At 38.8% G+C, this 15,289-nt stretch overlaps 1 protein-coding gene across 2 annotated transcripts in view; it reads right to left on the reverse strand.

The window, feature by feature from the left end:
• Positions 1 to 14,986, reverse strand: part of LOC116503015 (monocarboxylate transporter 2-like) — a 32,701-nt gene extending 17,715 nt beyond the window's left edge. Inside the window, exons 1-2 of one of the 2 annotated variants that reach the window (XM_032209103.1) lie at positions 14,902 to 14,986; positions 8,231 to 8,490 (exon numbers count right to left, since the gene is read on the reverse strand). In XM_032209103.1, coding sequence (XP_032064994.1) covers positions 8,231 to 8,447 — 217 coding nt within the window. In that variant the 5' untranslated portion in view covers positions 8,448 to 8,490; positions 14,902 to 14,986. The remainder of the gene's footprint in view (positions 1 to 8,230; positions 8,491 to 14,901) is intronic. The other variant, XM_032209104.1, reaches the window with a different exon arrangement.
• Between the last annotated feature and the right edge of the window lie 303 nt (positions 14,987 to 15,289).

The following is a 15,289-nucleotide window of genomic DNA, read 5'->3' on the forward strand; positions in this document are numbered from 1 at the left end:
CCAATACTTTCAAAGAATAAATAATAAAGGCCAGTAATTAGGAGATCTGTACAGTGCCTCAGATTAACAATATTTCAAATAGTTTGGTACAGATGTGGGGGCCTATGGAGACATAAATATTAATTTTGTAAGCCATCCAGAATCACCTCATGAGAAGATGGGTGGCAGGCAAGTTTAATTAATTAATTAATATGCTACCATAGAGGTTTTCTGCTTGCCTGACTCAGACAGAGGAGGATTCATACTATCAGGAGGTAAAGCAAAAGAACATATAGTGGCAATTGTTGTCTGCTAAAACTCCTTTCTGTGTCTGCACTCCAAACTTAGGACAACCCCACTCTTTAAAAAGGTTTTCCAAAGTTAGCAAAGTTAACCAAAAGTTTTCCAAAAGTTAGCAAAAACCGGTCCTTCTAATTGGCCTGTAATATGATTTGAAAAACCACTGTTGCCTATTTTACTGAATATATTAATGTATTGTTATTGTTATTGTCTGAAACCAGTTATATACCTACAACTTTTCCCAAGACTATAGGCTGCTCTCCACTGCTGCTGCAAACCTTAGGAAAAATTGGTTGGGGTAAGATGTTGCAGAAATGTATTCTATTTATATTCCTTTTTGTCAGACTCCAAAGCACAGCACAGTCCTAATAAAAGAACATTCCTAAAATATCTAAGTATTACCTTACAGGGAAAATCTACAGTTTATTTGAAAGTAGCCCTGGTCAACAAACATCATTAAGCTTGCTGTAGATTGAACAAAAGTATAATTAATTTCAGAGGAACAGCAGGAACAACACAGAAAGGGAAGCAGGAACAGAACATGTAGCACTTCAGCTATAGTGGTTTTGATCCAAGCCAATTTGTTTCTTTTCTCCTTTATTTTAAAAACAAAACTCAAAACTACACTCAGAATCTTACAAAAGGAAAAAGGGGCAGAAAGATTCATGGATGGGTGGACTAAGAGCAATGGGAGAACTGCTTCTAAATAAATGTGTCTGGGTATCTCCACTATGGAAGCCATTTTCAAAGCAGACAAGCCTATTCCATCACACTCCATTTTTGCCCCAGGCAGCCATTGTATCATAACATTTAACCAGTGGAATAGCTTGCCTTCAGAAATCGTGGGTGCTCCATCATTGGGGGGCTGGACTAGAAGACCTCAAAGGTCCCTTCCAGCTCTAATCTCTGCTCCTCTGTTGAGGGAAGACTGTTCAATTTTGGCATAGGTGGCTTCTTATCCTTTGCAGTCATCTGGTCGCTAACACTCTTCTGTTTAAAATGGAAGAGTGTTAATGATCAGGTGACTGCAAAGAATATAAAATCTTCCCTTCCCTTCCAGATAGTTAGAACTGAAGAAGCTTCCTGGATAAGAAGCAAAATGTTTTAAATATTTTTTTTAAAGCCCAGTTGTGTTTTGGAAAAAACACCTTTGGTGCAACCATGACCTGAATGACTGAGAATCTCCATAGACATTGTATAATAACATTTACAATGTGTTTTTTTTAGATTCCAAACTTATAAACTAACCCTAAGAAAAAGGTTACCTGCCTTGTTCTAGGAACTAAAGATAATTGTCTCATTTTAAATAGCAAAACAGTGAAACGTATAATTTTTGAACTCAGGTTAACCTTCAAAATTGCATGAGCCATTACTTCCTTTCTTCCCAATTCTTTACAATATCCTCATTTTATTGGTCAGTTTTAACCAGAATATTTTACTATTTCTTGATATGCTTAATTACAACTACATCTCCTTTAACTAGGAATTAGTTTCAAATTCTACTTGGGATGAATGCCTACAGATTAAAACAGCTTCAAGAATATAGCTCTTCTGTTTCAAACACCAAAAAGAGACAAAATTGAGTGGCACTGATATTATGTCCATGACAGAACACCTCTGTAGTGAGGCTCAGAAAGAATTATGAATAACAGCAAATTTAAGAGGTTTACTAATCAAACCAACTATTGTCAGAATATCAAGGCAGCCAAGCATTAGCTAACATAAATCAGTGGAAAATCACATTATTAAAACCATATTACTGATATACAGCATCTGGTCCTCAAAGTTATTTTTTCTCCCAAATAATCTATCCAAAGTAAATATTTTCATTGCTTAAAGAAGTCTGTTACTGAAAAATTGTACCATTAGCTTTGCCTATTCAGTTTTACGCAGATGGAAATATGTTAATATTTTGCATAGTTCTTCCTATACAGATGGAAATTCATCAATAATGAGGCATCCCCTTCTGTCTTCATTTTATGTAGAATTAAGATGTTTTATGGTTTGATATATGATGTTAAGAAAAGGCACATGATGGAAAACTATTCAGGAAAGAGCAAACAGAACTCACTGGTTATTTATAATGAAAAGTTTGATCTAAAATTTGTAAGTCATCACAGGTCCTTTTGTTTTTTATTTCTAATATGTATGTTTAATTTTTCAAATTTATGTGGTATGTTTGTACAGCTGTCTACTTTACAAATGTATAATTCTGGGCAGTTACGGCAATTAACTCAAAAGAAAAACCAATACATTTATAAAAGCAGTCGTCTTTAAAACCACAAAAACTATAAGCCCTTCTGAAGGAGATGGGAAGTTTAGAAATAGGAAATGTAATAAATAAAGCCAACAAAAGCACATGAGCAATGGAGAAGGATGCTAACTGTAATAAGAAAGACATTGCAAGATTCCCCCGTTCCCACACCCAAACCATTCAAAGATGCAAGTTGTCCTTTATTTATGGTCAGAGCTGGCATCAGGGTTTCATTTCTTAAATGATTCACACCTGACATTTTTGTCATGGTTGTTAAGCAGATCACTAGTTGTTAAGTAAATCATGCGGTCATTAAGCGAATCCAGATTCTCTTGTGACTTTGCTTGTCAGGAGGAAGATTGGGAAAGTCGTAAAGGGCGATCATGACTCCAGGACCCTGCAGTCATTGTGAATACATGTCAGTTGCCAAGCGCCCAAATTTTAATCAAGTGACAATGGGGATACCGTAACGGTTGTAAATGTGAGGACCAGTGTAGGCCACATTTTATAATACCGTTGTAACCTTGATCAGTTGCCTAAATGAATTGTTGTTAAGTCGAGGGGTACCTGCAGTCACGAAGTGGACAAACCTCCCCCATCAGATGTCATGCAGAGCAGGGATCCCCAACCTGTGAGTGGCTGGTTGGTAAGTGCATTGCACAGCCCTACTCGCTTTAACATCTTGGGGTCTTGTGGCTCCACTCACATGAATAACAGGTGTGCCTCTTTTTCCCCTCCGGGCCGCCAACCTGGAAAGGTTGGGGACCTCTGCTTAGAGTCATTGGAAATTTTTAGACATTTATGAGATTTGGAAAACCAGAAATATGTTACCTATATTTGCTATTTACATAAACTATGTTTTATTGATCGTCCAAGTACTCAAAGCACGTCAGCTGGATCCAAATAGCTAATAACAGGAGGCATATTAGTAAGGTTGCACTCAATTCTGTCTCTCTGGAATTTCCTTTTTTCCTGTTGACACTCCTACCAGCATTTCTGGTTTAATGTTAATATAGCCTGGCAGCAGGCAATGGTCAAGAATGCTATGGGACCTTAATGCCTAAACATAGCTCAGAAAGTCTAGGACTGCAACTAAAAATGCAGCAAATCACTCACAGTAATATAAACCAGCCCCCTAAGTTCTGCTATTAGCTAAAGAAACAGGCAGCCCTATTGGATGGTAGCAATATAGGAAGACACCAGAGCTAGGTAGTCCCTTTAGTGACAATAGCAAGGTCATTTCATATTGTATAAGAAAAGGCTCTCCTTCAATCGAGAAACCCTACAGCCGTGACCGGTAAACCTGTGGCACATGTGCCAGAGGTGGCATACAGAGCCCTCTCTGCTGGCACGCATGCCGTCGCCCCCCGGTCAGATCTCCGTGGTGTTTCCTTCATGAGTTTCTGTTTCCCTGCAAACGATGAACAGAAGCTCACGAAAGAAAAAGATCTTAGCTCTTACCACACTGCCGGTGTTTGGGATGCCCAACCTCCCGCCGGCCACATGGTCTACGGGTCTCTGCTGCACATGCACGCATACCTGCACATGGCCACATTCGTGTGCGCACATCTTTCAGTTTGGCATGTGTGCACGCAGTTTGGGCACTGGGTGTCTAAAAGGTTTGCCATCACTGCCCTACAGTATAGGTACAGACAACACTATAGGAGCCCCGGTGATGCAGTGGTTAGAATGCAGATTAAACTCTGCCCCCAGCCTTGAGTTCGATCCTAATGGGCTCAAGGTTGACTCAGCTTTCCATCCTTCTGAGGTTGGACCCAGATTGTTGGGTCAATATGCTGACATTGTAAACTTCTCAAAGAGTGCTACAGAATACCCTCGGCCAGTATATAAATCTGAGTGCTATTGCTATATAAAGTGACTGCCAATACAGTATTGGATGATGGACCCCTCAGGTCAGACGGCATTCAATAAGATCTGGGGGTGGGACTGAGATCTTTCAAAATGCCAACAGTATGATGCAGCTAGATTAAAACCTTTGGGATTTCTAGGTGCTGATATTGCCATAGAGTAAAATAAATCTGAAGCTGCGAAGATAGAAACATAATGGAAATATAGAATGTAAGAAGCTGGAACACGAGAAAACTCAATATAGTGAAAAATGAACTCATTCTTCTACATATTAGGTATCAATGAATTTAAGCGGACTGGAATTGGGCAGTTTCTGTCAAAAGATTAAACTCAGGACACACAAAGAAGTGTGCCATTGCTTTCAAAGGCAGGGGAGATACAGCAAAGACAGTATAATGGATACATGCAGTCAATGAAGAAACACTATCAGTGGGGCTTTGCAGACAACTTAAGTTATCTAAGTCTACATCACAAGCACTGTAAAAACGCTTAATTTTCTAGTCAAGTGCAATATGAAATTCCCAGAATGATGTGCTGCTGGTGAATGCAGCGTGGCACAAAAAAGTTGAAAACAGTAAGGAGGACAAGTCCATTATCATCTTTGGTTTTCAATGGGTTGAATTGCCCTAGACAGACTTGGTGTGTAATCTGAGGATTTTCTTGGATTCATGACTCCCAAATTCACAACTCCTGACTTCATATTGTGCACCAGATACGCCCATTCCTGTACCAATGGGTCAGTAATGGTTTTCTCTTACTTTCGCTACCGGTTCAGAACCAGGAGTGTGTGTGTGTGTGTGTAGTCACTTCGCTTGCACGTGGCACTTCTGCATATGCACAGAGGGTCCAGTGATGACATATGGGCGGAGCCTTCCACCGTCATTGCTAATGGTTTGCCCAAACTGGGGTGAACCAGCAGAATACCACCTCTGCAATGGGCCCTTTTCACAGTGATCCATGCCCTGGTCATCTCTGTTTGTATTATTGTAATGCACACTACCTGGGCTGTCCTTGAAGAGTATCTTGGAAGACCCAATTGGCTCAAACACAGTGGCTGCATAGTTTTAAACAAGTCAAATTTGCACGTCAAGTCAATTTGTTTCTGTATACAATTCAAGCTGCTGATTTTCACCTTTAGAGCCCTACATATCTTGGGGCCAGGTGAGTTGAAGGACTGCCTCTTCCCAGGTACAGGAACCTGGAGGGGCAGGTCCGGGGACAGATCATTCTGGAGAAGGTCTATTGATCTGATTGTTAAAAGATGACACACAATCAGTTCTAAATCATGCATGCAAAAACTGCTGACAATTAGCTACACAAGCCTCTTCATGCCATCAAAGTAGGTAGGGGTCGAAAATATGACATTTCTCATGTTTTAGAGGAATTTTAAGCGGCTATATCAGTATTTGGTACATATTTAACCTCTTAAAAACCAAAGGCCTCTCCCAGAAATTTGCATTGGTTTTGGGTCCAGGCTCTGCCTGTTTTTCAAATGTGGCCCTCACTATGCTGTGCAACATGGTGTCCTTCCAGCCAACGGCATGCCAATACTCAAACTTCATATCTAAAAATACATTGATGTAAATTTCCACTTTCTACTTTTTCCTGTCTCTGTAAGGAAGGGCAAGCTTAGACAAAGGAGTAGAGTTCTCATGTATTAACAGGAGCATACTTGGAAAGAGTATGAAGATCTAAATTAGTTGTTCTTTGACCTTTTGTTACAACCCAAATATTGCAAGCGAAATCTACTTTCAAGCACATCTACTTGTCATTGGCTCGAGTAAAAGTTCCTGGAAGTGGGGGGGAGGAGGAATAAATACATATCACCCTTTATTTCTTTTACATGCTTTATACACGCAACAGCCTATTATACATGAAACTATATTGATCCAATTTGCTGTATCAGCATAAATTTCTGAAGAGCACTGACATGACAATATGTATCATCAAACATTAACCCTGCAATTCAGTCTGAATTGGTGCAATCCCATCTGAATTAGTATCTAATCAGTCTAAAATAAATGGTATTCTTCCGGTTCACAGAATTATAATATATATCTACCTATATCTTGCGGCTTCATGATACCGGGTAATCTTTTTCAGTGTTCAATGATTAGCAGAAATACAGAATGTTAAATATATAAAAGTAAAAAGCATGAGAAAATTAAACCTCTAGGGCAACATTAAAAGATACAAGTTTTAGAAAAGGACCATTAAATGATCCCTATTTGTAATTATTTAATCGAAATATATTTTACTTTATCAGTGGTTATAAAACGGTTACCTGTAGCAAGATGGCATTACTGTAAAGTCATATGTTTCTGTGAGATACTATTCTGCAAATTTTTATTTCTATTACCCTTATTCATAATGGTGCTGTAAACTGATTGAGCACTACCCCATGTGCAGATGAAGAAAGAAATTGGACACAAGCTAGTCTAATGTAAAGTATTATTCATTCATGAGGATACAATAGCTTTAGTGAATGTCAAGATTCATTCGTTAGAAATTGAGAATTCTGCCTGCACAACTGAAAAATCAATGCAAAAACACAAAGTGATCCTTTAGAAAAGGAGTTCAATACTCTAAAATTTTAAGGACCCTTCAAATATGTCTGCAACCAGATAGGACTTGACCTGTTTACAAAGGGAGATGCTTCCAGCAGTATGTGGGAGACAGCATCCTTCTCTTGCAATCACACTGAGTTGCCTATTTTATATTGCTGCACAGCAGTGTATCATCGGTTTATATTGCTTTATAACTCAGGTTATAAATTGTTTAGAATGTATAAAGGCACTCCAAATTTATAGCGTAATGTGAACAAGAAACATTTCATCATGTTTGTAAGATGTACAAAAAAGCTTGAAAATTCTGGATTCAAATGCATTCACAGATTCAAAGATTAATATACAATTGAGAGCAGAAGTTATTCTTTTGGGATCGATGCATAAACAGTTGGAAAAAAGTTATGGAACTTTATTCTCTTACATAATAACTGCAGTGAGGTTATTGTATGCACAAAGATGGAAAGATTCAACACTACCCACAATGGAGGAATAGTTCTTGAAGAGGATGGTACTTTCTAATTGAATTATTTGATCAGAGAAAAGGCATATTTATGTTAATGATGATTAACATAAATAATTCACTTATGATTTATGGTTTGGATAATTAGACAGGGTAAATTATAGAAAGAAGGGAGTTATGTTTTGACACCGCTCAGCGGTGGGTTGCTAACTGATTTACTACTGTTTCGCTTGTGCTCATACACACGTGCAACACTTCTGTGCATGTGCAGAAGCATCCAGGCAGGTAGGCGGAGGCTCCCGCCACCGCCACTACCGTTTCGGCCAAACCGGGAGCAACCCACCTCTGATAAAGCTATAATTGTACTCATAACTGCTGTAAGATGTATTGAAAGTTATTGCATTCTGTCTTTTTTCTTTTTCTGATTTTCTTTTATTTTTTCCATTCTTGCACATTTAGCTTTTTTTTCATTTTTTTTTTTTTCTTACTTTGTATGAAATGAGATTCATTTTAATCTTTCTTTTTAATTTTTTTAAAAATGAAATAAAATAAAAATGTAAACGTCTCCCAGCATACTTACTGCAGCAAAGCAAACGTGAAACATCTTACCCCTAACCAGATTACCTAACATCAGATCTGAGGAATTCAAATATCTGGTTGAACAACTATTTTATTCTGGTATAAACCATGGACTTATAACTAAGCATAATGTACCTGCCAATTTCCTTGCGTCCACAGTTTAATTTGGGGACATTTAACTTCTACAAATCAAATCCAAATCAACAGAATACTCTTCTCTACCTCCACCATACATAGCAGCCAACATAATTGAAGAAACCCATGCAATCTCACTGTATGATGTACCAAAGAAATCCTGGATTTCTTTGAAGAAGATTGCTATTCCTTTTGGGAAAGCATATGAAAATCCAATGGAAATGAACGCTCCAAACACCACTGCCCATCCCCATTGGCCATCTGGAGGGGTATAGGTCAAACCCGTGTCTGCTGGAGGTGGCATGGCAAGACTAAATTAAGTTCCCGTAAGCACTTTTCTGGAAACCCTGAAAAACAAAGTGCATACCCATAATAAGCTAATGACACATTCTCATAATTACTTTGGCATAATGTTCTTCTTTCTCTATGCACTGTTATTTCTGAACTCCTCTAATACACAAAACAATTGCTAGAGATACCTAGAAATCTTATTTTCAAGAAAACATTTACTCTGCAGCTTGCATCTGACTAGAAGTATTGATGGATTGTTTCTGCCCTTCAGCTAACTTCATGTAACTTTTGGGATTCTCAAAATCATAAAAAATAATTTCCAAGAACATTAAGTGATTTATCTGTGGACTTTATCTCATGCTTTCAATGCTATTGTATTTCTACTTACATCCCATAATATCCCAAATGACTAACTTTATCACAGATTAGTTAGAATCCCTTCTTCTGACACAATACTGTTGGTGCTTTTCTTTCTCTCTTGGTGCCTTTAAGTCAGCACTGATCCCAGGTGACTCTCTGGACAAGTTCATTAAGTTTTTTTGGTATGGTTTTTCAGAAAACTTGACTTGCCATTTCTTTCTCCTTAAAGCTAAGTGTGATTGGCCCCAGATCATCCAGATGGTTTTGTGCCTAAAGTTGAACTAGAACTCCCAGTCTTCTGGTTTCTAGCCTGATGCCTTACTCACTCTGATTTTTAGAGCACATGAATCCTGCTTAAAGACTGAAACTTGTCCTATGAGTAAGTGCCAGGGATTTAAAACATAATCAGAACTGTATGAAAAATTAACCTGTGAGACCATTCTTAACATCAGGTGCCTGTATAACAACAATACAATAATAAGTAAGTGGCACAGAAATTATTCATCAGCAAACAAGTTAATAATTAGCTTTTAAAATAAATTGAAATGCTTGGACAAAAAGGAAGAAGAAGGCAAGTTATTAGCTGTGATAATAACTCCCATAGTATGGCAACATTTGAAAAGTATTTGTATTAAGAAATAAGTAAATAATAAATTGTCGTGCCACTTTCTAACCATTAATGCTCTGATATTAACCATGTACTTGGTTAAACTGTACAATTCTGAAAACCTAGGCATAATTATGACTTTTTCCAATTAACCCTTCCACAGAAAATCTATTGATGTAACAAAAACGTCATCCATATCAAGAAGGCCATCAGAATAGAACGAAGCAAAAACCTCTTTGGCTGTGTGTCCTACTCTAAACTCTCTAAGGTGCTCCAATAATTCAGTTTAATTTCCAGAGGTGGACTACAAATTTTTCACCTCTGCCAAAAGAAAAAGAAAAAGAATTGTCGCTGACAATTCAATCTTCATGAGGGAGTAGTCTGAAAACAAGAACCAATTTAATAAGATCCCTCTCCTCCCAATTCAATACCATCTCACACAGTCTCAAATATTACTTCTATACTGTGTCCTGAAGAGTATATCCAGCTGATGACAGGCTTATAATAAGGTAAGACATTGTCATGGTTGTCACCGTGGCCTGAAATCTCAGTTTGCAGCAGCATGGGAAATGAAATACTTTGGGATAAATCCCTTGCGGGTTTTTTTTTAGCTCTGTCACATAGATTAATACGTGGGTTTACTGGATGATTTTCCACTTTGTTTCTTTGTGTTGGTATCTAATTAAAAACATTCAACATTCATTCATCACTGGAAAGCTATGTAGATTTCTTATTGATGGGGACATTTTCTTATTGATGGGGGAAAAAGCCCATCCCTGGCCCTCTTTTTGTATTGGACTGCATATTTATGCAGGCAAAAAGATATTTATTCTATCCATTAACTGCAGTAATTAAACTTGCTAGGTGTTTCTCCGATAAGTCCATAATTTTACATCTTGCCCTCTGGAATAATGGAAAACATCATCTGACCTCTGATATCTTTTAGGTATTTGGAGAACATATCTTGTCATCTCAATTTCTTCTTTTTTCTTCATGGGCCTTAGTTTCTAAACCTCTAATTCTCCTTTCCAATCTTCCCCAAGTTTCTTTCAGTGTACCTTACCTCTTAGGATATTAGCTATCTCCCACAGGTTTGTGCAATCTGGAAATTTAATAAACATTTGTTCTACTTAACTCAAGTATTAACAAAATGGTAAAGAGTATGGGGCTAAACCTTGTAATACTCCACCTGAAGTATTAAAAACTGAAGAAGCTTCTTGGATGAGAAGCGAAATATCTTCAAGAAAAAACAAAGAAAGGCCAATTGCCACTTGATAATTCTCTAGGATTTGGCAAGTATTTTTTAATTACAATTTTCAATCCAGTTATGCATCCACTTAATGATCATGCTATCCAGCCCACACAAATTGATTCATTATTATAAGAATTTTTTTTCTATTGAACAACCCCAGTTTGCTCTACATGTTTTCTCGTTCATACACTGTATCTTGTTATAACCATCTTATTTAATTGGGTTATCCAGGCTTCAGCTTCAAACATTTCTCACTTCTTTGACTATTGAAATAGGATCTATTCTATTTTTTTATCTCATTTGTAATAAACAAAAGGACTGCTTAAATAAGTGCAGGAAAAAATAGCCCAAATATATAAAGAAGCAGATAAACAAACAATGGGACGATAAAAAAACCAACCTTTGTATTGTTAAGTTTAGTGAAAAAAATCATTGATATTATTTTGCATGGTCTAGGTTTGAAAATTGGGCTGAGTGACTCTAGGATTAATGCTTTGATTCTTTCTCATTTATAACTTATTTGAACCCAAGAGATGCAAGGAATTATTCATTCACACATGATTTTACTCAAGTACTAAAGACTGTCCTGAAAAAGAAAAGTCCCTCTCTCTAGATTTCTATGGAGATTCTCAATCATGCAGGTCATGGCTGTCCCAAATGTATTTTTCAAAAGGCAACTGTACCTTCTTTGTTTTTTGAAGATGATTTGCTCCTGATCTAAAAACTGAAGAAGCTGCTTGGATGAGAAGTGAAACGTCTTCAAGGAAAAAAAACAAAGAAAGTCCAATTGCCTTTTGAAAAACTCCTTTGGGATTCTCTCTGGATTCCTCATTGGGTGGAAACTGGAGGATGCACCTCTTTTATAGTCTACTTCGATCTACTTGTCCTTATTTATTTATTGGATACAGAATTGCCAACTCTGTTTGGGATTCATGAAATCTTGCAAAAATTAGAACATGCTCTGATGATGTCATTATTCAAAGCAATAAAACATCATGGTAAGCATGAAGAATAAAATAATGTCTACAAAGAACTAATCAATATAACAAAGAACTGTACAAACAATTAGACTCAGTAATTAAACAATTTTAACTCAATTACACAAGAGAACAACTCATCAATTGTAATAATAGGCAATATTCAAGCTTCAAAGCTCTTCAGAATAATTTAGTCTTTTCTAGAAGGGAATCACAGGGGCACAAGTCTAATATTTATAAGGATGCTGTTCCATAAATCAGGAGCCAAAACCAAAGCGCATCTTCTCCTGGTTTAGTTTCTACACACAGACGCACACACACGCACGCACGCACGCCTTTTAGGACTGTTATGGTGCAATGGTTAGAATGCAGTATTGCAGGCTAATTCTATCGCCATCCATCCTTTTAAAATCAATAAAATGAGGACCCGGATTGTTGGGGGCAATATGCTGACTCTGTAAACTGCTTAGAAAGAGCTCTAAAGCTCTGCAAAGTGGTATATAAGTCTAAGTGCTATTACTATTCTAGTAATTTGGAAACCCATACCACCTTCTTCAGCGATGACCGTTGATGGTTAAAGAAGACAGCTGTAAAGTTATGGGAAAGGATATAGAATTTTTATTTATCTGTTAAATTTATTTGCTGCCCATCTCAACATAAGGAGATTCTTTATAGGTCCTACCTACCCCCCCCCTTTTGGTACTTGTTTGATTTTCTTGAAGTATTAGATTAAAAATGATGATTGCCTTACAAAAATATTGTACAAACTAAGTTTTCCTGCTTTTTAAAACCTGGTTAAGAGCATAGGCATCCACTTCTAATTACCTTGATGAAAAAATGATGACACCAGAGACAAACTCAAAAATTACAAGCTTTGCTCCACAATGACATGGTACACTTCCACAAATTGTCCTCCTGCTCTCAGTTTGGATGCTGAACTCTCACTATATTTTGAGGTCACTTTTAGTTGGATGTTTGGGGCTTTTTAATGCAACAATTCATTTCAAAGGACGTGGCTAGAAGAACATACATTTTAGGTAAATAGAAGGTCTATTATCTCAATGGTAAAACATTTGTCAAGTTTTAGGGTACTGAGTGTACTGTGGTCATGATGCTTTCAGGGAGTCTATAGAAAGTAATTCCACATTTCTACTGGCATCAAAATAGCTTATGTCAACTACCAACGATGACAACAAAATGCTATTAATTAACTTCAGAATCGGTTATTACTTAACACCCAAAGGCTGTGTTAAAACTAGTTCTGAGCCTCTAGGCAACTGCTCCCGAACAAAGGGAACTGGCCAAAGATGCAATTCAAGCCGAAACCTGATGCAATCAATTGGTGTTTTTCCCAAGGGCTGCTTCTATTGCTTCTTTCTTCATACTGGTATCTAAACATTGGTGCAAATTTCAACCAAGGAAAATGACATGTGAGCTGAATATCATTGTAAATATTCATGTTTAAAGAAGTGTTTGGCCAAAGACCTGATTTTCATGCAGTTACCGCATGTTATTTTGTTATTTAAATATAAGTAACTGGATAGTAAGACACAGCTAGTGACTGATCACAACACAAAATTAATCAAAGTAGGGCCTGCATACTTCTTGGATGGGAGACCACCAGGAAAAGCCTTGTGGAGCAGAATGGGAAGTTGAAAAAAAGCATCCTAGAGCAGTGGTTCTCAACCTTCCCAATGCCGTGACCCTTTAATACAGTTCCTCATGTTGTGGTGACCCCCAACCATAAAATTGGTGTCTCGGTTCCTAAGACCATTGAAAATATGTGTTTTCCAATGGTCTTAGGCAACCCCTGTGAAAGGGTCGTTCGACCCCCAAAGTGGTCCCGACCCACAGGTTGAGAACTACTGTCCTAGAGGAAGGCAATAGCTGACTGCATCCATAGACAGTTAAAACTATTAGGCTATTCTCCAGATTCTAGCTTTACTTTCTAAAACTGAAATCAATATAATAATCCTCAAATAACAAGATTTTTTGTACAGAGCTGGCACTCTTTTGGAGGAGCACCTACACAAACATGCACATAGTCACCTGCTGCCTTTCTTTACAGATGATGTGCTTTCATACCAAAACAGGTTGCAGTTTCAGCTTACAAATGCTATATTGCTGTATAGAGGCGTATCATCTGTTGCCTTTATTTGGAAACTAGTACACACGCGTAGATTTAAGCAGGTAAAACAAGGCATCAACTTATGCCTCTCAGCGATGCTGCTTCTTTCATGCAGCCCAAAAGCAACACATCCGTTCTCTTTTTCCCAGACTGAAACACTTTGCCCAAGTGGCAAGAAAAAGAAACACCACACCAGCATTCGCTGAAAGGCATTAACTATTGTTTATTTTTATTTTTTATCCTGGCTTTCTTATTTTATAAGCAACCGGGGGGCAGCAAGCATATATAATACTTCCTCTTCTTATTTTTCCCTTCACAACAATCCTGTGAAGTGAGCTGGGCTGAGAAAAAACGATTGGCTCACAGACACCCAGCCATCTTTACAATTATAGCATAACAGAGTTGGAAGGGACTTTGGAGATCTTCTAGTTCAACCCCCCTGCTAGGCAGGAAGCCCTATACCATTTCAGACAAACGGTTATCCAGTATCTTCTTTAAAACTTCCAGTGTTGGGAGTATTGACAACTCCTGGAGGGAAGTTGTTCCACTGATTGTTCTAACAGGCAGGAAATTTCTCCTTAGTTCTAGGTTGCTTCTCTCCTTGATTTTCCATCCATCCTTCTTGCCCTGCCCTCAGATGCTTTGGAGAATAGTTTGGCTCCCTGTTCTTTCTTCTTTTCTTTCATGCCTAAAGCAGGATTAGAACTCGCTGTCCCCTAGTTTATAGCCTGATGCCTTAACCTCTATCAGACCAAACATCCCTCAGCGTGATGGGCACATGCAACTCTGTAGCAGATGGCGCCGTCAGAGGCTGAATCGTAGCCTCTGGAGTGCCCTAGTCATGGTAACAGACCACGCTGACAACGAAACATTTCCCTAGTTTCTGGGGACACCACCGAGTACACATTTGTTAAACACGCACTCTTGCACCCCCACAGGACACGCTGGCAGATGACGCGCGCCCACGAGACCCGGCCCCTCCGACCTCCAAGCGCGTGTTAAAAAGCGCCTACGGCAAGGCTTTCCTCCTCTTTCGCTGATTTTGAAACTGCGGGGAAAGTTGAGTGACTTTGGCGCGCTTTTCCCTCCCCACCTCCCGCTTCTGCTCGTGGAGCCGTCGGCGCGCGCGGCAGGAGCTCTTACCTTTTGCTTCAGGCCAGACAAAAAGTCTGCCTGAGCGCACTGGGACACGAGGCGCTCGGGGGGGGGGCGGAGACTCAGATAGGCGGAGTTTAGGCGGGGAGGGCAGGGAATCTCTCCCCCTCCCCTCGGCCCTACATCTGACGCAAGAAGGACGAGGCTTTCGCCCTCTTTGGGGAGAAACCTTGCCCGGGTCAGCGCGCGCGCGCCCTGCATCCGTTAAATGGGTGCGCTCTGCCTCACGCTGCCCCAGGCAAAGTCTGGCTGTGCTTTCGGGAACTTCACTGAAGGCAAAGGCAAAGCACCAGCAGGGACCGCCAGAAATTAAGGCGAAGAGTCTCTCTATGCAGATTTTCAATCATCCAGTGGTCCTATAGGTTCTTTTTCCAAA

Source organism: Thamnophis elegans, chromosome 2 (genome assembly GCF_009769535.1).
Source record: "Thamnophis elegans isolate rThaEle1 chromosome 2, rThaEle1.pri, whole genome shotgun sequence".
Taxonomy (NCBI): domain Eukaryota; kingdom Metazoa; phylum Chordata; class Lepidosauria; order Squamata; family Colubridae; genus Thamnophis; species Thamnophis elegans.